Source organism: Lepidochelys kempii, chromosome 12 (genome assembly GCF_965140265.1).
Source record: "Lepidochelys kempii isolate rLepKem1 chromosome 12, rLepKem1.hap2, whole genome shotgun sequence".
Classification (NCBI taxonomy): domain Eukaryota; kingdom Metazoa; phylum Chordata; order Testudines; family Cheloniidae; genus Lepidochelys; species Lepidochelys kempii.
In genome coordinates this window covers 5,419,724-5,443,882 of record NC_133267.1, presented here as the reverse complement: position 1 = coordinate 5,443,882, position 24,159 = coordinate 5,419,724, and the positions used below count along the sequence as shown (strand labels likewise).

Sequence of the window (24,159 nt, the reverse complement as noted above, 5' to 3'; positions counted from 1 at the left end):
GGTCATTAATAGCACGGAAGAGCTGGAAATTATTGCTAGTTACTGAAACAAATCACAGGAGGTGGAAGTGACTTCTTCACACCTGTGCAGGATAAAAAGAATATTAATGGTATGTCCATGGAGTGTGCCTTTGTGTGATAGCGAAGAAGCCAAAGGAGACCAGAATTATGGTGGAAAGCAAGTATCTAGACAGAAGTGAGCAAGGCAGAGGGTAAAGACAAGGTGATGTTTTTGGTGCTAGGAGGAGTAAATGGGTGAATCATTACCTTTAATAAGTTTTGGTAATGGAAAAGTACCCGGTGCTCAGAAAACAGTGACTGTTGTTCCAGTGTTCAGGAAGAGGCTGTAGGAATACCTGCATTAGGAAAAGGTTTTTAAATATTTGGGATATTGTAGCTTACGGCTACATTTGGAAAAGTACAAGCTAATAGGTATGAGTCAGCTTGGATTTGTGAAAGGCAATTCATGTCCCAGATTGCTGTCTAAAATAACTATCCTCCTGAGGTTTCTGTTCCTAGATTCCACTATATACCCCTGATACTTGTAAGAAGCTTGTTCAGATCCCTTACACACATGGTTCCAGGTTTATTTGGGGAGAGGAAAAAGAGCAGAATTAGTCATACATTACATCGGGACTGCATCCAGCCTGGAATGCTGGGATCTGCCCTATGGACTGCAGTTACTGTACATGCACCATAGTTAGGCATGAGCAGTTAGCTTTTCCTCCTGGGCCACCGAAATAGGGTAAAGAGCAAACACGTGAGCTAAAAACACCCTTGTTGTTTGGGACTGCTTAGAAAAGTTATGCCTCAATTTCCGTGTCCCATATAACTCTCCCCTTCACAGCACTGATTAACTGGGGACAGAATAAAATGACATTTTCCCAAATTTCGGGCCTTGTATACAAGAGAAAGTTGTGTCAGTTTAACTAAATGTGTGTGGTTTTATAAAAAATAAAATGGTTTAGTTAAACTGGTGCTAGCCCCTGCATAGGCACTCTTAATTTAGTTTAAGAGTGGCTGATTTTCGTTTGGCTTATGTCTATTCAATATTTCCTTTCAGAGTTTTACAGTTAGCAAAAGTGTGCTTGGAAATGCTTGCCCTAGCCACTTAGAGCTTCCTGGTGGGAGAAGGCAGCACCATTGTCCACCGTGGAGTTTCCAGGGACAATTGGGGACACTTGAACCCCATAATCTCTACTATTGCTTTCCCTAGTAAGACACCTGTGTGTTTACAAAGTGTTAATATCCATTTGGGAAGGCGGCTGTCACTTTAAACTACCCAGGCCATCCTGTCAGACTGGTGAAAGGGCCATGGTCAGAGCTTCAGCCCTAGGACTGATCTTCCTGTATGCATCACTTGGCAGAGTCTGTGCAGTTCCCACACCCTGAGTGTCAGGTTTCAGCTATTGGGGTGGAGAGTTGGGGTTTAAAACAAGCAGGGAAGTTCTTGTATTCCCTGTAGCTTGGCTGTGTTTAACATGCAGCATCCTGTCTGTGCTCACGCTGGAGTGAAGTCTGCGTTCATCTCTGCAGAAATAACAGGCAGGGCGAGTAGCTTCATTAAGTTCTGAAACCTTTCTCTCATGGCCGACTGGAAACTTGGCGTTCCATCTGCAGCTGCTGTGGGAAGACAGCGGGTGGGCTGGCTGGGAGAGGAGGCCTCACCATCCTGCACTGAGCTGCTTCTCTTGTTGCTGTCCATACCAGCAGGGCTTCGGACCCTTTATCTCCATCTCTGTTGCTGCTGACTGTAACCTTTGGTCTCCCAGCTCTCATGATCAGCTAACTGTTCCCAGGCCCCTGCTGCCTGTAGCCTGTATCTGGGGATGCGTGAACATCTTTGGATATCACTTTAACCTAGTGTGCCAGATCAGTGACCCATCGCTCCCTATCTGCCTCCCAGAAGAGGTTAGAAGATAATTCCCCTGCCAGGATGTGTGACACTGAAGCCAGTTCAGTATTCCCTTGAATCCACGTTTAAAGTGATAGGCTATTTTAAGATTATTTCACAGATATGAGTTCTTAACAGATTTAAACTGAGCTGTCACACTGACTCAGAGTAGAGACCTGGTTCTGTCCCAGGGACTCCTCTCCCCGTTACAGCAGTGGCCCTCACCTGACTGCTTCCAGCAGTGTTACAACAGTATCTGGAATTCAGTATTTCTGGTCGGGGCTTTTGCTGTGAGTGCGTCCCAGAGCCTTGTTTGGGTGGAAGGAAAGGAACCAAACCTAGACCCTGCTGTTTTCACTGCCCTTTCATGCAGGAATTCCCTATCATGGGAACTGCCTGTAAAGGGTTCCCAGGGCAATGCAGCTCGTGAGCCGACTGGAACAGCATGTCCCTGTCCCCAAGGGTTAGCACTAGGAGACAGCAAGCGCCTGGGGTAGAATCCAAACCACGAACTCTGCGGGTGGAACTGCATTCCTGCCGCGCTCACATGAGAAACTGGCATCCAAGTTCCTGCAGCAGCCAGGAGGGCTTGGCCTCCCCAATAGGCTGGTCCATGTAATTAGGCCCCCTGAAGCAGGCATGGACATGGATGCTGACCCGCCTGCAATTTAGCTGTTAACACATTGCAGGGCTGCTAGCGAGGCTTGAGCACTCCTGGGAAGAACTGGGGGGCGGGGGGGGGGCTTCCCCTGCTTTCTCTGTGTCAGACTTCAGAGTAACAGCCATGTTAGTCTATATTCGCAAAAAGAAAAGGAGTACTTGTGGCACCTTAGAGACTAACCAATTTATTTGAGCATGAGCTTTCGTGAGCTACAGCTATCCTGGGAGAGGGATGAGTTCTATGTTTAGTTACAGCCCACGGGCTGGGATGCGAACCTGGAGTCGTGTACACCCCACTGTCTCCAGCACAACTCCCATAGTGACAGGAAGGGGTTTGCACAGAGATCGAGAGGCGAATATGGCCTTTATGTAGGAAGTAAATCTCTTCATCGGCATGTCTCTGCTCAGCACCTCATTGTCATATTCTGCATCGGTCAGTGAGAAATGCCTGGCTTAGGGTGACCCGCTATTTCTGTCCTCTATTTCTCTTCGGCCCTCCTGCCTTTCTCAGTTACCCTCCCTCTGCCCTGGCTTTGTGTCTCAGCATTTCCTTTCATGCAGCAGCTCCCAATTTCTACCCCTCCCTTCTCGCCTGGGTTTCACTCCCAACCCCTTCTCCAGTCCCTTCTCCGCTAACTTGATCAGCAAAGAACTAATTAGTGCGGACATTTAATAGGTCCTCTCCAGGCATGAGGGTTACCACCCTCGTGAGACACTAGAGAGTTGTACTGCTGAGTCACTGATTCAGACAGACAGTACGGCTTTGGGTACGCTGGGCTCCCGTTTGAATGAGTGTATACATGCTTTCTGCATAACCAGGAAGGGATGGAAACATGCCTTGTTAAGTGAAAGCTGAGATTCTGCAGAATCTGCATGTCGTGTGAGCTGCACCAGTATTTCAGTGCGTCAGGTGACCATGGATTAGATACCCGATGCAGAGTGAAGCCAACGCTACTTGGTTAACAGTGACAATCTTATAGCACGTTGTAAAGCATTTGGGGATCCCCTGGGGATGCAGAGTGGCATATAAACCACGTAAGAATCCCATCAGCACCCAGTAGTGACACAGCAGTATTGCCAGTCCCACGTAGTCACAGACCATTAGTCAGGCCTTAGAAATGATGAGATTGACTTAAAAGTCACAAGGCCTTTAACAATGATACATTTTGGGCTGCTTTCTTTGGCCTCTGGTTTTGAGCCTTTGAGTCGCTCTGGAGTCCTATTTTCAAGCTTTTCTCTGCAAAGAGGAGGGCAAGGAACTTACTTGCATTTTTAAATGAAAACTGAGATTGTCGTCTCATCATCTGTAATGACTCCTGGAGCTGGGGCTTAATTAAAATAACAGATGTTACAAGGATTGTGACAAAATGCCAGAGCTGGCAGCACTGCAGTTTAGGTTGGAACAAATCAGTTTGAACCGACTGGTGGAACTGAAGTTGGCAGAAGGCCCCATCATTTGCAGTGGAATTTGAGAAGGACCGGGGGCACACCCCAGAAGTGTTCAGAGGTATAGTTTTACATCACTCTAGCACTACATGAATGCATCAGTTGACAGGAGAGGAGAACAACAACTCTTGAATCTCCACCACCATGTCCTTCCACGCCCGCGTGATCCTCGGCATTGCCTCCCCAGGTACTGACCCAGCCTGATTCCTTTCAGCGGAGGGAATGGCTGAGTCACAGCTTGCAGCCAGTGGCTGCTGTTGACAGATGTAACTCCTAGCCCAAGAGGGGAAGGAGTGCTCCCCATGTGCAGATATTGTTGGGGTCTGCCAGTTGGAACATAGTCTCCAAAGAAGGGGATCAGTACTCATGAGTTCCAGCTCCTAGTCTTGTGCCCCATCCACTAGGCCATGCTTCTTCCCCTGCTCCTCCCCCACCCGCAGCAACGGGAAGCATGTTTTGGCAGAGGGCCCGTGATCCCAACTCTAGCTACATACTTCAGACAGAGTGGTGAAAAGAACAGCCATTGTTGATAGAATCATAGAGAGAGAGGGCTGGATGAGATCTTGAGAGGTCTTCCTGTCCAGCCTCCTGCGATGAAACAGGACCAAGTAAACTTAGACCATCCCCGACACGTTTTTTCGACCTGTTCTTAAAAGCCTCCAATGACGAGGACTCCACAACCTCTCTTGGAAGCTATTCCAGTGCTTAACTGCCCTTAGAGTTAGATGGTCTTTCCTAGTATCTAACCCTGGCTGCAAATTAAGCCCATTACTTCTTGTCCTACCTTCAGGGAACATGGAGAACAATTGATCACCATCCTCTTTGTAACAGTTCTTAACATACTGTTATTAGGTCCCCTCTCAGTCCTCTTTTCTCAAGACTAAACATGTCCAGTGTCTTTAACTTTTCCTCATAGGTTTGGTTACCTAAACCGTTTATCATTTTTGTTGCTCTCATCTGGACTCTCTCCTCCTTGTCCACCTCTTACCTAAAGCATGATGCCCAGAATTGGACGCAGTACTCCAGCTGAGGCCTCACAGTGCCACATAGAGCAGGACAGTAACTTCTCGTGTCTCACTCCTGTTTCATAGATACTAAGGTCAGAAGGGACCATTATGATCATCTAGTCCGACCTCCTGTACAACGCAGGCCACAGAATCTCACCCACCCACTCCTCCGAAAAACGTCTCACCTATGTCTGAGCTATTGAAGTCCTCAAATCGTGGTTTAAAGACTTCAAGGAGCAGAGAATCCTCCAGCAAGTGACCCGTGCCCCATGCTACAGAGGAAGGCGAAAAACTTCCAGGGCCTCTTCCAATCTGCCCTGGAGGAAAATTCCTTCCCAACCCCAAATATGGCGATCAGCTAAACCCTGAGCATATGGGCAAGATTCACCAGCCAGATACCCAGGAAAGAATTTTCTGTAGTAACTCAGATCCCACCCCATCTAACATCCCATCACAGGCCATTGGGCCTATTTACCACGAATATTTAAAGATCAATTAATTGCCAAAATCATGTTATCCCATCATACCATCTCCTCCATAAACTTATCAAGTTTAATCTTAAAGCCAGGCAGGTCATTTGCCCCCACTGCTTCCCTTGGAATGCTATTCCAAAACTTCACTCCTCTGATGATGAGAAACGTTCGTCTAATTTCAAGTCTAAACTTCCCAATGACCAGTTTATATCCATTTGTTCTTGTGTCCACATTGGTACTAAGCTTAAATAATTCCTTTCCATCTCCGGTATTTATCCCTCTGATATATTTATAGAGAGCAATCATATCTCCCCTCAACCTTCTTTTGGTTAGGCTAAACAAGCCAAGCTCCTTGAGTCTCCTTTCATAAGACAGGTTTTCCATTCCTCAGATCATCCTAGTAGCCCTTCTCTGTACCTGTTCCAGTTTGAATTCATTCTTCTTAAACATGGGAGACCAGAACTGCAAACAGTATTCCAGGTGAGGTCTCACCAGTGCCTTGTATAATGGTACTAAAACCTCCTTATCTCTACTGGAAATACCTCGCTTCATGCATCCCAAGACCACATTAGCTTTTTTCACGGCCATATCACATTGGCAGCTCATAGTCATCCTATGATCAACCAATACTCCAAGGTCCTTCTCATCCTCCGTTACTTCTAATTGATGCCTCCCCAGCTTATAACTAAAATTCTTGTTATTAATCCCTAAATGTGTGACCTTACACTTCTCACTATTAAATTTCATCCTATTACTATTACTCCAGTTTACAATGTCATCCAGATCCTCCTGTATGATATCCCGGTCCTTCTCTAAATTGGAAATACCTCCCAGCTTTGTATCATCTGCAAACTTTATTAGCACACTCCCACTTTTTGTGCCGAGGTCAGTAATAAAAAAATTAAATAAGATTGGTCCCAAAACTGATCCCTGAGGAACTCCACTAGTAACCTCCCTCCAGCCTGACAGTTCACCTTTCAGTAGGACCCGCTGTAGTCTCCCTGTTAACGAATTCCTTATTCACCTTTCACTGTTCATATTGATCCCCATCTTTTCCAATTTAACTAATAACTCCCCATGTGGCACGGTATCAAACACCTTACTGAAATCTAGGTAAATTAGATCCACTGAGTTTCCTTTGTCTAAAAAATCTGTTATTTTCTCAAAGAAGGAGATCAGGTTGGTTTGGCACGATCTACCTTTTGTAAAACCGTATTGTATTTAGTCCCAATTACCATTGACTTCAATGTCCTTAACTACTTTCTCCTTCAAAATTTTTTCCAAGACCTTGCATACTACAGATGTCAAACTAACAGGCCTGTAGTTACCCGGATCACTTTTTTTCCCTTTCTTAAAAATAGGAACTATGTTAGAAATTCTCCAATCATACGGTACAACCCCTGAGTTTACAGATTCATTAAAAACTCTTGCTAATGGGCTTGCAATTTCATGTGCCAATTCCTTTAATATTCTTGGATGAAGATTATTTGGGCCCCCCAATTTAGTCCCATTAAGCTGTTTGAGTTTCGCTTCTACCTCCATAGCCTTATTCCCATTTGTCATGCTACAATTATCCCTAAGATCCTCTTTAGCCTTATTAAAGACTGAGGCAAAGTATTTGTTTAGATATTGGGCCATGCCTAGATTATCCTTGACCTCCACTCCATCCTCAGTGTTTAGCGGTCCCACTTCTTTCTTTGTTTTCTTCTTATTTATATGGCTATAGAACCTTTTACTATTGGTTTTAATTCCCTTTGCAAGGTCCAACTCTACTTGACTTTTAGCCTTTCTCACTTTATCCCTATATGTTCTGACCTCAATAAGGTAGCTTTCCTTGCTGATCCTTCCCATCTTCCACTCCCTGTATGCTTTCTGCTTTTCCTTAATCACCTCTCTGAGATGCTTGCTCATCCAGCTTGGTCTACAACTCCTGCCTATGAATTTTTCTTCCTTTCTTGGGATGCAGGCTTCCGATAGCTTCTGCAGCTTTCACTTAAAGGAATCCCAGGCCTCCTCTGCATTTAGAGCCATACGTTAATACTCCTCAGAACACAGGTGGGCAAACTACGGCCCGTGGGACCCTCCTGGCCGGGGAGGTTCACCCCTGGCCCCTCCCCCGCTGTCCCCCCTTCCCCGCAGCCTCACCTCGCCACCGGCACAATGCTCGGGGTGGGGGGCTGGGAACTCCTGGGGCAGTGCAGCTGCAGAGGCCAGCCTGACCCGGTCTCTGTGCTGCGGCATGGCAGCAGCAGCGTGGCCCGGCTATCGCGCTGCCAGCCACCGGTGCTCCAGGCAGCATGGCAAGGGGGCAGGGAGCAGGGGGCCTGGATAGAGGGCAGGAGAGTTCGGGGTGGTGGTCAGGGGGCGGGGGTGTGGATAGGGGTCTGGCAGTCAGAGGGCGGGGAACAGGGGGGTTGAATGGGGCCAGGGGTCCGGGGGGCAGTCAGGAAGGAGGGGGGCGTTGGATGGGGCAGCGGGGGGGCAGTCAGGGGCAGGGGTTCCAAGGGCAGTCAGGGGACAGGGAGAAGGGTTGGTTGGATGGGGCAGGGGTCCCGGGGGGGCAGTCAGGAATGAGAGGAGGGGTTGGATGGGGTAGTGGGGGGCAGTTGGGGCGGGGGTCCGGAGGCAGTCAGGGGACAGGGAGCGGGGGTGTGTGGATGGGGCAGGAGTCCCAAGGGGGGCTGTCAGGGAACAGGGGGGGTTGGATGGGGCAGATAGGAGGTGGGGGCCGGGCCACGACCCCTTCCCCTAACTGCCCCTCCATACAATTTCCAAAACCCGATGCAGCCCTCAGGCCAAAAAGTTTGCCCGCCCCTGCCTCAGAATGATGTTAGCCTTTTTTGTAACTGCATCATATTGTTGACTCGTTCAATTTGTGATCCACTCTGACTAAGGCTACAATTATGTCATGGCGGCCACGGAATCCGTGACTTCCATTGACCTCCATGGCATTTTCTGCCCTGGGGCTGGAGCTCCCAGCCAGTCTCACCCACTCAGCTCCCAGCCTGGTGGGGGGACTCCGCAGCTGCCCAGCCCTGGTGGGCAGCTGGGGGGATCCGGGAGCCCCACCAGCAGTGAGTGCTGAACCCACCTACCCCTTTTGCCACGGGTATTTTTAGTGAAAGTCAGAGGCAGGTCACGGGCTTCTGTGAATGTTTGTTTGTTGCCTGTAACCTGTTGTCATAGCTATAAAGGGAAGGGTAACCACCTTTCTTTATTCAGTGCTATAAAATCCCTCCTGGCCAGAGGCAAAACCCTTTCACCTGTGAAGGGTTAAGAAGCTAAGGTAACCTCGCTGGCACCTGACCCAAAATGACCAATGAGGGGACAAGATACTTTCAAACCTGGAGGGGGGGAGAAACAAAGGGTTCTGTCTGTCTGTGTGATGCTTTTGCTGGGAACAGATCAGAAACGCAAGCCTTCCAACTCCTGTTAAGTTAGTAATTAATCTAGCTAGAAAATGCATTAGATTTTCTTTTGTTTAATGGCTGGTAAAATAAGCTGTGCTGGAGGGAATGTATATTCCTGTTTTTGTGTCTTTTTGTAACTTAAGGTTTTGTCGAGAGGGATTCTCTACATTTTGAATCTAATTATCCTGTAAGGTATTTACCATCCTGATTTTACATAGGTGATTCTTTTACCTTTCCTTTAATTAAACTTCTTCTTTCAAGAACCTGATTGATTTTTCATTGTTCTTAAGATCCAAGGGTTTGGGTCTGTGTTCACCTGTACCAACTGGTGAGGATTATTATCAAGCCTTCCCCAGGGATTGGGGGGATATTTTGGAGGAAGACGTCTCCAAGTGGTCTCTTTCCCTGTTCTTTGTTTAAAACGCTTGGTGGTGGCAGCAAACTGTTCAAGGACAAGGCAAAGTTTGTACCTTGGGGAAGTTTTTAACCTCAGCTGGTAAGAATCAGCTTAGGGGCTCTTTTATGCAGGTCCCCACATCTGTACCCTAGAGTTCAGAGTGGGGAGGGAACCTTGACACCTGTCCATGACTTACTAAAAATATCCATGATAAAAACTTAGTCTTAACTATGACCCTTAGATCCTTTTAAGCAGTACTACAACCGAGTTAGATATTCCCTATTTTATTTTTCCTTCCTAAGTATAGTACTTTGCACTTGTCTTTATTGACTTTCATCTTGGTTGGAACTGAGATGGAGCCACAGATTTGCCAGCCTTATGTAGGGTCATAATATAGATTAGTGGGTGTCAGGGACCAATGTGATCAACTAGTCTGACCTCCTGTATAGCATAGGCCAGAGAATGTCACCCAGTGTTCCTGCAACCAGTCCATAAAGTGCAGCTGATCTAGGGTAGGTTATGTTCAGAGAGACATCCAGTCGTGATTGAAATATCGATGGAACCACTGAGGTAGCTTGTGTCTTTGCTCTTTTTGCCACACTGCCAATAGGAAGGAAGAAGGTGAGCATGACCGGGTCCCAGATAAGCATTTAGAGCAAATGTACCAGGGCTAGCTCCATCCTTAGAGTTGCTCTGGCTAGGTTCTGGCGGTGTCTGCTGCCCACCACAGAGAACACCGCTGGAGGGCTCTGGGAGCATTTAAAGAGATACCTACCTTATTCCTGTATACTGCTGGCTAGAAAAGATGCATTAAAACTGTCTGCTTTTTTAATGGGACCAGTGAACTGGGTTGGCAAGTCCTTCTCATAGTGATGACACTAACAAAGAATCAAACAGACGTGATTTGGCTTGTGACTTGGCATAGCAAGCTACCAAGGCCAGTAAGGCCCTGCCTTCCAAAGGCCCAGCGCGAGGGCACGTAGGTGGATCTGTGGCATGTGGGGCTGGGCTTGCAGAGGGTCCCCTCCCTGATGTCAGTGCAGAGTGAACCTTCCAGACCACGAGAAGGAGCTGTGATGTGGGATTTCCTGTCCGAAAAGAGCCGGGATTCCAGGTTACACCCAATCCCTGCAGGCTCCCCTGTTACCCATGGATGGATTTTGGTGTGTCAGCTGAAATGTATGTTTGCCAACGGTTACTGGTTGAAATCAAATGCTGCCAAGCCTACCTGTGTGTGCTGGAGCCAGAGCCCAGTGTGCTCTGCCTCCTGCTTCCCCTCGGTCGCCTGACGGTATCCCAGAAGGAAGTGACTTGTATGTCACAATGTGGAGAGCTGGGGTTGAACACTCCCCTTTCTATGGAGGGTGCTTTGCCCACCCCAGCAAGGGTCTCTGTGACACGCCCTGACCCCAGAGCAAGAGTTCCTGTCACACACACACACACACACACACACCGATACAGAATTCAGAACACAGGAGTGAGATAAGAAGCTGGGCCGAGGGTGAAGATGGTTCCATCTGCGTGAGGTGGGCCGTGGGAGTCGGAGGCAGAGGCAGCGTCTGGGCAAGCGGCTCTAATCCTAGGCTGAACTGGCCGGGAGCTGCCCTTTTCCCTGGCACTGTTCAGTAACGGAGCCTCCTTACGGTGGCTTTTCTGACTCTCAGACTTTCCTCCACAGGGCTGAGATCGCCAGTCCCTGCTTGGCACTCTCCCCATTGCCCTGCTGGAAGGGGGCATCCTCTCTTGTAGGAGAGAGGGGGGTTCTTACCGCTGTCCACTGCAGAGCGTACCTGGCTTGAGGCCAAGGCCACGTGCCCGATCCCCTGGAGTGGTTGCATTGTGACTCAGGAATGGCTGACCCTGCTTGGAGCCCTTTATTTTGGGTTGTGAATACTGCACAGCCTGGAGGCTGTGGTTTTCATGACTGGCAGGAAGCGGCCAGGCAGCGATGAGTCAGCGTGCCGGCTTTGTCAGGATCATGGTGGTGGGTGAGTCACCAGAGTCTGTGTGTACTCAGGGTGTGTGCACATGTCCCTTTGCCATGAGTCCAGGCTGCAGCTGGCTGCATCTCTAGGGTGTGCGTTGGAGGGATGGGTCGGGGAGAACTGCTAGCACCTAGTCGCTATTTTAGGTGCTGGCATGGTGTCCTCTTCTCTCATCTCACCCCCACTGATGAATTGTCCCTCTCCCACTGCTCCCCTCTCTAGGTTGTCTTTATTCCCCGCCCCCTTTCCTTGGGGACTCCTTTTGGGCCTCTTTCCTCACCTGTTCAGTCAGTGGGCTCTGTAGCTCCTTGCTCAAGTGCTGTAGAGATGAGGGTACCAGTGTATTTCACCCAGCTGCCAGCACAGGACTGTGATCTAGCAAGGGAAGCAGTGACTCTGAAATAGATCGGGGGGAAGGGTAGATAATCAGCTGAACGTGAGCTCCCCATGGGATGCTGTGAGCAAAAGAGATAATGTGATCCTGGGATGCATCAACAGGGGAATGGTGAGTAGGAGCAGAGAGGTGATTTTACCTCTGTATTCGGTGCTGCTGCCACCACTGCTGGAATCCTGTGCCCAGTTCTGGGGTCCACAATTCAAGACAAATGCTGATAAATTGAAGGGGGTTCAAAGAAGAGCCACAAGAATGATAAAAGGGTTAGAAAACCTGCCTTATAGTGATAGACTCATGGAGCTCAATCGATGTAGTTTAACAAAGCGAAGGTTAAGGGTTAACTTGATCCCAGTCTGAGTTCCTACGTGGGGAACAAATAGTTAATAATGGGCTCTTCAGTCTAGCAGAGAAAGGTCTAACATGATCCAATGGCTGGGTGTTGAATCTAGACAAATTCAGACGGAAAATAGGGCGTAAGTTTTTAACCGCGAGGGCAATTAACTATTGGAACAATTTACCAAGGGCTGTGGTGGATTCTCCATCACTGACCATTTTTAAATCAGGACTGGCTGTTTTTCTAAAGCATCTGCTCTAGGAATGATTTTGGGGCAGGTCTCTGGCTTGTGCTGTACAGGAGGTCAGACTAGATGGTCGCAGTGGTCCCTTCTGGCCTTGGACTCTCTGAATCTGGTGAGGGGAAGAGAGGACAGGAATGTGGAGAAGTGGCCTGTGGAACCCCAGCCCCCGAGCCTGGGGGATGGGACGGGACTGAATGCTATTGCTGAGGGGACGCAGAACAGGAGTTTCTGGACTCGTGGGTGACTTGCACTCTGGCCCCCTAGAGCTGAACTAAAGTGTCTCAGTTAAATCTTCAGCGAGCCATTCCCAAGGCACCTCACGGCTGTGCAAACCCCACAAAAGGGGATGGCAGCAGCTGGGTGTGAGGGAATGGCTAGGAAGTTGCATGGTTGAGAGGCGGGGGGAGGTGGTCTGGGAGTCAGGACTCCTGGGTTCTACTCTTATAACCCTGCTGCTGACTGGCTTTTTGTCCTGTACAAGTGTACAGTGGCAGTATAGTTATTGGGGTGCCTAACACTGACCCTGCTCCCCACAACCTCACTATGCATTCCTCCCTCCCATTAGCAAGCACCATCACTGATCTGTGGGGGGCCCTTGTGTTTGCAGCTGGCGGACTGTACGCTGCAGGTCTCACCATCTGGACAGTACCTGGATCTTGATCTGTCCCTGCTGGAGCAGAAAGATGAGCTGGAAGGCTTCTACGAGGAGATCAGGTGAGTTGCTGGAGTCGCAGATATACCTGTCAGAACCGAGTCAGTGGGACATGAATCACTGTTTCCACTCAGGAGACTGCCCAGCCAGACGACATGACCCTGCTTCCCCCACCTTTGCCTTCTCCAGATGTCCCCATGTGCTCTGCTCCTGTAAAACACATGGAGTGAGACTCTGGTGCAGGTTCCTCTTCTGCCTGCTCACCAGGCTAGAGCAGACAGGTGAGGGGCCTGCGGGGGAGCAAGAATGCCTGGAATTGGGGCTGGGACTTGTAGAGTCACTTGGAGGATTGACTCCTTTGCCAGCTACTTCCTGGATGTTAAACAGAGCCCGTGGGCCGAGAGCCTGGTGACAGACCAGTTTTGGTCAAACTCTAGGGCAGTCTTTGGGGAGTGAGGGACCTTGGACTTGAGGTGCCGCAGCAGAGCTGTGGGGAGAGATCAGGCCTGGAAAGCAGGAGCAGCCGCAGATCAGGACGGAAGTACACTCGCAGAGGTGCGTGGAGGCCACAGGACAGTGCACTAAAGAACTGCCCCTCTCCCACCCCACCTCCCCCTGTAACTGCATCGATTTGGTTTCCTGAGGGTGGCTGTGATGATCGTTAGGGGAGTGGAGGTGCTAGGGCTGGAGCTCTGGTGCTGAGTGTGGAGGCAGGCTGATGCCCATTGGTTGGCGTCGGTCTGGGCCTTGCTGACTTGCAGGGGCTGCAAGCAGGCCCTGGCTGCCCACGAGTGAGGCTATTGGTGACATTCGCGGTGACTTACCTGCATTCCTCTCATTCCAGCAAAGGGAGGCGGCCAACTCTGATCCTGCGCACGCAGCTCTCCGTCCGAGTCCATGCCATCCTCGGTGAGTCCCTGATAGCCAAGGGCTCTGGGCCCAGCCCCTTCTGTATTTCCCAGGGCCTTTGCCCTTAACTGGCCCAAGGCCACTCGAGCCAGGAGCACTGTGACGTGGGGCTGTGTGGGGCTTGGCTAATCTGGCCCGTGGGTCAATTGTTGAGTGCTCCTGGGGGCTGGCTCCTGACTCCCTTTCCCATGAACCTCTGAGCTCCAATGTTCTCTCTGGCTTCATCTCTGTCTGCCATGTCTGGGTTTTCCTGCCCCTGTCACTGCCACGGCTAGAGATGAGCAACTGGGCGAGGGGGGACAGACTCTGAGGTGGCATGGAGCATTCTCTCTCAGATGCTTGGCTGGCTGGTTCCTGCTCGCATGCTCAGCGTCTAGCTGGTTGCTACCACATCGGGGGTTAGGAAGGAATTTCCCCGGGTCAGATTGGGAGTGACCTGGGGAGGTTTCGCCTTCCCCTGTGGCGTGGGGTGTGGGTCACTTGCCAGGATCATCTGGGACATCTCACTTCATCCTTTCCCTGCCATGGCAGGGGCCTCAGGCACCTAGGTCCTTCCTGTTCTCTCCTTGTGGCACGTAATAACCTGGTCTCCTGTGGGCTGTGATACTTGGGTTGTTGGGTTCAGTGCGTGTGTGCTGGTGGTCTGTGCTGTATAGATCAGACTGGAAGACCTGGCCTTAAATTCTGACTCGGGTCAATGTTCCTCACGTGGCTCTTGGGGCTGAAGGGGTTAATTGTTTTCAGCACGAAGAGCCCAAGTACAGTGTTTTTGCCTGTGATACTGAAAACATGCCGCTACAAATATTTCGGGTCGCTTAGGCAAGCTCTAAATATAGACTTGGAAAGTACAAACAACTGTCTCCTGTGGCCAAGTACCCTGACAGAGGGTCAGGCATCCAGTGCTGGGAACGAGCATGGCTCCTCAGAACTGGGAGTCTCTCCGTTCCTGAGCTTGGTGGGGGGATAACATATATCGCACAGGGGGTGCCGTGTTAGCGAGACCTAGAGCGGCCGCCCCTTTCCTGCAGCCTGGGGCTCTCCTGCTAGCAGCCCAAGGGGACATGGGGTGTGCTGCTCACTCTGCATGGGTCCAGCTCCTAAAATGCATTCAGTCCTTTCCTTGCATCGTTCTTCCACGTGGCCAACTGCTGCAGCTGCCCTGGGATGCAATGTGGGAGGGGAGGTAGGCCTGCACTGGGAAGACTTGAGCCCCTGCTCTAACCTGCTGTTCTGTGCAATAGGAGCCCAGGTGATAACTGCTGAGTAGGTTACCAAGGAGCTCTGTCAGCCTAGACTAGCCTTTCCCAAACGGCGGGTCCCAATCCATCGGTGGATCCCAGAAGGGTTGAGTGGGGTTGCACGTACCCTGAAGGTGCTTTTGCTTCCCCTGAGGAGTCTTTACCTGGACAGCGGGCCCAGGCCTGGGAAGGTGGAGCATCCCCCTCTGTCTTTGTGCCTGTAATGTCTACCCTCTCCCGTCTGAGGTCAGGGCTCTGCTGTCTGTTGGGACTTCCCAGGCTCTGGTTAGCGACTGCTCTGCTTTGTGTCTCTGGCGCTCTGACATTCCAGCAACTGGAGGGGGCAAAGGTCACCTGAACTGCAAGTTAACCAAAAGTCCTAATCAGCGTTCCTGAAATCTTCTCGGAAGGCTGCTGCTTGCCTCGTTAGAGCTTCTGCCCAAGCCACCTCGGGATGCTGTAGAGATCAGCTGCATTATGCTTTAATAAGTACTTGTTAGACAGCAGGAATCAAGAGGAAACCAGCTGTATAGCTATAAAACCCCCAGCTGCATACACTATGCTGCAGGACATCAGCCCGACACCATGTCATGGGTGCATTGAAACAGCAGCATTCGCAAGTCAGCTCTGACAGCGATCAAATGCAGGATTCCAATCTGCGCTGGGCAGAAGCTTTCATCTTGGCCAAACCAAACATGTGAGCTGCACTGCTCTTGTGCAGCCATCCCTGTGGTCAGCGAGAGAGGAGTGTTAGCTAGAACCCTTGCTCGCTCCAGCCACAGTTTGCAGAGGAACCTTCAGGGTCAGGGCATCAGAATCTTCCTTTCTTTAGCTGGAAACTGGACTTGTGACCTAGATGTGTCAGGCATGCAATGTGCAAATCAGGCTGCTTACAGAGCAAAAACGAGGCTTGCTGCTGTCTTTGCACACAGACTTGCTGCGGGCTGGCTGCTGTAGGGTTCCTAAACTACTTTCGGACACTGATTCATTTGCCCTCTCTTGCCCTCTTCCTGACTCGCCTTTGAAGTCTGCAGCACATCCGCTGTAATCCGATTGCTGATGAAACCTTATTTACCTGGATACATTGTGGTGTGTTTGTTGCTCTTTGGGGGAGACCTGTGACATGCAAACTATCTCCCAGACCTACCAGATGGGCTCTGGCGGAGACACCATTGAATTGGCCTTCTCTGGCTGCTGCTAGCAAGGGTTATTTGCGTGGTGTCTGCAGCAGGCTTGGTGCTGCCGGCACAGGAAGTCACATTCATTTTTCCTGTCCCTGACACATGCGGAAGGATGTTTCTGAACACCAAGTGCCTCCTTCACGTTCCTGCAGAAAGATGAGATTTGCCCACAGCTCTAACCCAGCAGGCCTGGCGAGAGAACATGCTAACTCTTGGATTAGTGGGGGTCCCCCTAAATTTGGTAAACTTTTATTTTGCCAGCTTGGGCAGTGGCATGACCTGACTGTCTTCTCGGTGTCTCCAGACCTTCGTCCCTGGCATCTGCCTTGCTTCCAAGTTTTCCATTAGATCAGCAGGCATGGCATGGCCCCCACCTCCTCAGACTGCTGGGGAATGCAGCATTTCCATTAGCTCCTGGCTGCTGGGTAGTCAGCTGTGAGGCAGGCCCTCGCCCCATAAGCTTTCTTCAGCCTCTTTTTATTCCCTGAGGTTGTGCTTGTCGAGTCACTATGTTTGCTGCACAGCTGGAGCCCCTCCACAGAAGGGTGCCATTGCCTTTAATGGTACTCGGCTCCTCTGAGCTAGCAGCAGACCCCTCGGCTCTCACTGGCAAGTGGCTGTGGCCCCATTCATTTAAATAAGAGCTTTCCGGCAGGGGCTAGCTTCAGACCTAAAAATTAGTAAGGAAGCCCCCACAGAGAAAGGATGGAGTCCTGGCACAAAATAAAAATGGATTCTCCATTAAGAGGCTGTTAGGTGACTGGCAGCTGCTCAGAGCTGGGGGATTTGGAGTGGGCAGGTCCGAGGTCGCTGTTGGGTGCAGGCTTCGCTGCTCGTTGGCGGGGATGGGGATGGGTGAAGTTTGCTGCTAGCCCTACGCTGTTTGCTTACAGTAGCAGGGACGTAGCTGCCCTGGTGGCCCGTGGTGAAATAAAGTTGTTCAGGCCAGAAAGACCAAGGTTACCGATCCTTGGGTAGCGCCGTCCCCTCCGACCGAACCCTGACCTACGCGGGACACGGCAGGCTGCCTGCCATGTGCAAGTCCGCAGGGTGACCCTCCCTCCTATCCCCATACCCAGGGGTGTGAGAGGGGCTAGGGGAGTGTGTGGACATGGGCCCTGCAGAACCTCTCGCTCAGCCCCCTCCGACTCCACCCATGTCAAGCCCGAGCAGGCCTAGGCATCTGGTAGTTGCTGCTTCAAGATGATGCAGTGAGCCGTAGCTCACAAAAGCTTATGCTCAGATAAATTGGTTAGTCTCTAAGGTGCCACAAGTCCTCCTTTTCTTTTTGCGAATACAGACTAACACGGCTGCTACTCTGAAAGATGATGTATATAAACTCCACCCAGCTCTCTAGCCCCTCTTACGCCCTGCTGGGTGTGTGACGGAAGCAGGCCTGGCTGGGGGGGCGGGGGGGGAGGAGGAGGAAAGGCTGGTTCTCGGTGTCAACAGATTTGGGCTGTTTTCTGTTCCCCTTTATTGCTCCCTCTGTGCTGTTTGAACACCTCCTGTGGCTCAGGGCAGTGCTGCTCCCCTGTCCCTGGAGGCCCCTGCAAGTTGAGCCCTTTTGTGCACAGGGTGTGGTCAGGGCTGTGCTTAGGGTTTATGAAAAGGAGGACTTGTGGCACCTTAGAGAGGTGCATACTGATGAAGTGAGCTGTAGCTCACGAAAGCTCATGCTCAAATAAATTGGTTAGTCTCTAAGGTGCCACAACTCCTTTTCTTTTTGCGGATACAGACTAACGCGGCTGCTACTCTGAAACTTAGGGTTTTTGGGGCCCTGTGCAGTATTATGAAACGGGTGCTCCTATGCCCAGTGGCAGCCCGGGCTTGCATGCGTATTTTAGATAAGGGTGGACTTTTGAAGGATTTATTTAAAAAACGATATGTCTGAAGATCCAAGCATTTAAGGCTAAAGATGAATACTCAGATTGTGCATCTACAAATCTGTGCAAGGATTTTTTAGAGATGTGATTTTTATCATCTTCACCAACACACTAATCAATATTTTTAAAGCAAATATTTAACTAATGTCCTGTAGGCTAACATGTTCTGAGTAAATATGACAGTAATGACAGGTTTCAGAGTAACAGCCGTGTTAGTCTGTATTCGCAAAAAGAAAAGGAGGACTTGTGGCACCTTAGAGACTAACCAATTTATTAGAGCATAAGCTTTCGTGAGCTACAGCTCACTTCTTCAGATGCATATCGTGGAAACTGCAGCAGGCTTTATATATACACAGAGAATATGAAACAATACCTATTCCCACCCCACTGTCCTGCTGGTAATAGCTTATCTAAAGTGATTTCCAGCACAAATCCAGGTTTTCTCACCCTCCACCCCCCCACACAAATTCACTCTCCTGCTGGTGATAGCCCATCCAAAGTGATAACTCTTTACACAATGTGCATGACAATTAAGCTGGGCTATTTCCTGCATAAATCCAGGTTCTCACATCCCCCCCACCCCCATACACACACAAACTCACTCTCCTGCTGGTAATAGCTCATCCAAACTGACCACTCTTCAAGTTAAAATCCAAGTTAAACCAGAACATCTGGGGGGGGGGGTAGGAAAAAACAAGAGGAAACAGCCTGTTAATTGTCATGCACATTGTGTAAAGAGTTATCACTTTGGATGGGCTATCACCAGCAGGAGAGTGAATTTGTGTGGGGGGGTGGAGGGTGAGAAAACCTGGATTTGTGCTGGAAATCACTTTAGATAAGCTATTACCAGCAGGACAGTGGGGTGGGAATAGGTATTGTTTCATATTCTCTGTGTATATATAAAGCCTGCTGCAGTTTCCACGATATGCATCTGAAGAAGTGAGCTGTAGCTCACGAAAGCTTATGCTCTAATAAATTGGTTAGTCTCTAAGGTGCCACAAGTCCTCCTTTTCTTTTTATGACAGTAATGCACAACTGGTTTTGTCAGTAACTTCAGACAGTATATACCTGGGGGTTGGCAAATGCCTGTTAAATGGCTTCATTACCACTTGAATGGCTCTCAATGGTTTCAATGTTGTGCTAATCGGTCTGGCAGGCTGGAACTAGATCCCCTCCGGAGGAAGACTCCAGAGGCTGCAGCAGCCAGCTATGGTGGGAGCCTGCAGGAAGGGTCAGAACAGGGATAGGAAAAGGTGGAAGGGTGGACGCTAAGACCCAGGGGTGCCCCAAATACTGCGTATGCCTAAGGACGGCCCTGGGTGGGGTGCAGGGGGGAGATAGATGCTTTCTGCCAATGCATGTTACCTTGGATATACCTGTCTGCCATCACCTGACCCAACCCCCAGTGTGTCCAGAACTAGCTGGGGTTCCTCCCACTCTGACTGACTTCAGGAAGGAGACATTTCACCTAGGTCCCTAGTTTGTCTCACAGCTGTGTAATGACAGCAGCGGATCTCAGAGGGAGAAGGGGCTAGGGGTGGGAAAGTCGCCTCTTGGGGGTGAGAATCTTGCCTCTTGGGGGTGAGGACTCTTGCTCAGGAAGGGCTATCTGGGGCGCTCTCTTGGAGGGACTCTAGAAGAACGGGGTGAAGGGGAGTGCTCCTTCCTCTTGGAGTACAGAAAGCACTGTCCAGGGACTCACTCCATAGGACATGCAGATCTGCATCTGTTGTTCCTGTGTTCTGATCTCCATAAGACATTGAGCCTTGTGCCACTGATCTGTCCCTCTGGGAGCTAAGAGGGATAATCAGATCTCATGCTGCAGGACATCAGCTGATTGTGCCAAGGGTCAGGAAGGAATCTGCCCCATGTACAGCACTGTACAGCTTGCCAGGTGCGGCAGGAGCGGTTTTCACCTTTCTTGGACACATCAGTCGCTGATCGCTCTTGGAGGTGGGATAGCGGACCAAACGGAGCAGTGTCTGACATGATGTGGCGGATCTGGTGCTGCCTGGATTTACGTGTCTGCACTTTCCGTCTGTGTCCCGCAACAATGCCATGGACCCTCTATGTTGAGAGCAGACTAGTGCTTGATTTTCTGCAGTGCCTTCCATCTGCGGGAGTGGGCAAAGTGCTTTGCCCAGCAGAGACTGTGCCGACAAAGCGCTTGTGCTGGGCAGGCTGGCCCCTGGCACAGCCCAAGACACTAAGCCCTGACATGCGGTCAGTCGGGATTCTGCCATTGTGTCCCAGGAGTGTCACCTTTCACCTGGGTGGAAAGAGCCACCAAGTCTGTCCTAGGAATGGCCCTCGGACTGCCCCAGGGGGAAGCCAGTGGGGGCGAGCTACCTTGGGCTCCTGGCCAGGGGAGAGAAAGAGGCCATGCTTCTCATCGGAGTTCCTGTTTCTTCTCTGCGTAGGAAGCCAGGGGAGATATTTATAGCCTTGTTATGCAAAAAGAAAAAAAGAAAGAAAACAGGAAATTGGCAAGTTCCAGATAACCCGCCATTGCCGGGCTGTAGCTGCTCCCTGGCTGCTTCCCCCAGACCCCAAGGCTGACAGCAGGCCCTGAGGGCCACAGGCTCCTCTTAGTGCTCGGGGAGGAGCCGCAGCAGGGGCTGCCTGCAGCCAGTGGCTCCAGGAGCTTAGCTGGGCCTTCCCAAACAGAGCAAACTCGCCTGAGGGCTGAGACTGAGCAGGGACCTTTCAGCCCCAGGAGACTTTTCCACACTTACTCCGAGCTGAAAGTGGCGGTTGAGACTGGAGGGAGGTAGCTCTTGTCTTAGCATCCCTGCAGTTCCCTGGTTGGGAGCCGAGGGGGAGGATGTGCACCGCTATGGGGCGGATGGGGCAATATGTCGCTCAAGTGCAGCTTGCAGCTGGGGGAAGGATCTTGGACTCTGCCTTAGAGCCCTGCGCAGGACTATTGTTTTTAATCCCACTCCCGGGTTGTTTCTTCCATTTTTATGCCTCTCCCACCTGAAAAAATCTTAGATCCCTCAAGAGAGACAGATTCCCCCCCATGCAACTAAAGAAAAGTCCATTAACATATTACAGGGGTGGCCAAACTGTGGCTCGCGAGCCGGATGTGGCCCTTTTACAGTTAAGGTGCAGAGCTCCCTATTCTCCCCCCCGCATTCTCCACCTAGCAGACTGAGGGGAAAGCTCAGGGCTTCTGCTCTGAAGCTGGGTGGTGGGGCTAGGGGCTTCTGCCAGAGACGACTGGTGCCTGCTGAGAGTGGCGGGTACAATTTAAAGGTTTGCCCCTCCCCCCAACAGCTTGATTCACCCCCTCCCCCAGCACCCTCCCATTACCCGCAGCGGCCGTGCAAGGAGGAGGCCTGGCGACACCATGTGACTGAGTAGGACCAGCAAACCTTGGCAAAAATCTGCGGGGGGCACATGACCCCACATGCCCCTCCGCCATGTGTCATCTTTGGCTTCTGCCCCGTGGCTTTAGGCCTGCAGGGAGCTGAAGCCCTGAGCCCTGGCAGGCGCCTCCCATGGGGCTGAGGTCCCAAGCCCCGCCAGGCGTGCCCCAGCTCTTGAACTTCTGAAGATTGCCATATGCGGCTCGGGCAGTCAGTAACTTTGGCCACCCCTGACATATTGTCGATATAAACGGAATTCAGACACAATTTTTACCACGAAAAGAATAAAACAAATCTTGCTTTACACCATGTTAAAAAAATACTTCAACTCCTGTTATAATAGACATCAAATCTCATTCTATCCGTCCCTTAAATTTAAGTATTAAAACCTTTATTTAAAAGAAAAGGAAAGAAAAACATGCTTTACGTCGCTGCAATTCTGTGTATGACAAACTGCTGTTGTGTATTTCCCACCGAATGTCAAAACAGATTGCACCACCATTGTGCCTTCACGGTACAGGTGTTTTTAAAGGTTATACTCATTACGTTTCAGAGTAGCAGCCATGTTGGTCTATATTCGCAAAAAGAGAAGGAGGACGTGTTAGTCTCTAAGGTGCCACAAGTCCTCCTGTTCTTTTTGCGAATCATTAAGTTGTTTAAAAATGTTGTAAACTGCATAAGCATCGCTTTTAGAACTCTGAAACTTACCTTCCAAGTTATTTGTCTGTCAGGGTTATTACTGCTTTTTGGGAAACGTTTAATGGAAAAACTGCTCACAGCCTAGGGTTTTGATAGTTTGAGCCTCTTTTTAAACTTTATTTCTAAGTGATTAAATTAAACTGCAGGTGTACTGGAGTGGAGTCTGTGGGGCTGGAGCCCAGGGAGTGGGTACAGGGAACGCAGGGCTCGGGGGAGGTGGTGGCTCTGGAGCTTATGGGGACAGTTCAGTTCTTAGGTGGTTGTGATGTCGGGTGCTTTCTGGCTGCGGGCCCTTGCCAGGGGGAGAGCACAGCGTAGCTTCTCCTTGCACACCCTCTCAGCTATGGGGTGGAGGGCACTGTCTGCACAAGCCACTCTGTAAGCTGTCGGGGCGGGGGCACCGTCAGACTCCTCAGCAGGAGTGCGGTGTCTGCATCAGTCTCCTCAAAGCATCCACTGCAGCTGGCAGGCTCAGGAAGTGCTTGTTAGCCCTGGTTTTCCGATTGGGTAATTTCCTACGTATGGTGTCTAGCTCTGTCCTGCTGCCCTGGGCTGGCACTTAGCTCATCCCGTTCGTGTCTGGCTGCCCTCGGGAGCAGGGTGGGTGGTCTCGTGGTGGTGCTTGGCCTGAATGTGTGTCGTTCTGCAGGGGTTCATAGAATCATAGAATATCAGGGTTGGAAGGGACCTCAGGAGGTCATCTAGTCCAACCCCCTGCTCAAAGCAGGACCAAACCCCAATTTTTGCCCTGGATCCCAAATGGCCCCCTCAAAGATTGAACTCACAACCCTGGGTTTAGCAGGCCAATGCTCAAACCACTGAGCTATCCCTCTCCCCATGGCAGGTTCTTGCATGGCAGGTGCTACCCTGACTCCAGAGGGCTGCAGCATACACAGAGCAGAGCACCTCCCTTACCGGGGCGTGGGGAATGGACCGGCTCAGGGAGCGGGACACAGGCCTTGCGCCGTGGGATGGAGAATGGGATCCAGAGCCTTCCCCTGGCGGGAACTGGTTCCAAGCCGGCCCCAGCTGGGTCACTTGAAGGTTCTTGAGCCCTGTGCTAACGGGAGGCCTGTGATGCCCTGGGGGCGCCCCTCCTGGTGCGAATGGCACTGCCTAGGTTTCGGACTCTGCACAAACCCGCTGGGCCAGGAGATGAGGGGTTACCACAGCATGCAGACCTCAGCAGGGAGAGGCTAAGGAACCTGGCCCCATCCCCTCCCAACCTCCTCCCTGCTGCAGCACCCTGGGGCCCAGCCGGTGGGCTTCTCTTGCCACCACCCCGAGGGGAAGAGATGGGTGCATGGGACCCCTTGGGAGTCAGCTGAGGGGCGCTTGCCTGTGCTGGGGGGGCCTCTGGGTTCTGCAAACGGGAGGAGCCGGCCGTTGCGGTAGGTGGCAGGCACTGGGGTAGGCCAGGAAGCAGGACTGTCCTGCTGGGCAGAGCCGGGCAGCCTCCCAGCTGGAGCCCTCGAAGCCACATTGCAGCACGGGTGGCCCTCGGCCCCTGGCTGGTTCAGTCCCGGGCATAGCGGCCTCTGGCCTGCACGTAAGTATGGGCAGCCAGTTTCGCAGGCGCAGTGCCCCAGCCCATCTGTGTCACACCCCTTCCTTGTGGGGTGGATGTCTCCAGCTTTGATCCCTGCCCCAAGGTGAAAGTCACATCAATGGCACCAGCCGCCCTCCGTCCCCTCTCAAAGGGAGAGAGAGCCCTGCTGAGCCCTGGCTGGGCATGGAGCCTGGCCAGCGTGTGCTCTCCCCCTCTGCTCCGGCTGCAGCAGGGAGGGTTCGTGGTTTTCCCCATTCCTGGGGGATGCTCCAGGGTCCGTGTCCCCACCCCCCGTAATGCAGCAGCTGCGTCTCCTTCCTTTCCAGAGAAGCTGTACAACTCTCAAGGGCCGGAGCTGAGGCGCTCCCTCTTCTCCCTCAAGCAGCTCTTTCAGGTACGTTCCCCCAGCCCCACTGTGGGGCACCGTCCCA

The 24,159-nt window shown here is 51.2% G+C and overlaps 1 protein-coding gene across 1 annotated transcript in view; it reads left to right on the top strand.

The window, feature by feature from the left end:
* The window catches only part of FHOD1 (formin homology 2 domain containing 1), a 63,347-nt gene that overhangs the window by 10,431 nt on the left and 28,757 nt on the right, over nt 1-24,159 (top strand). The window contains exons 2-4 of the mRNA XM_073307286.1: nt 12,851-12,957; nt 13,740-13,804; nt 24,055-24,122. Of these exons, the coding sequence (XP_073163387.1) occupies nt 12,851-12,957; nt 13,740-13,804; nt 24,055-24,122 (240 nt within the window). The remainder of the gene's footprint in view (nt 1-12,850; nt 12,958-13,739; nt 13,805-24,054; nt 24,123-24,159) is intronic.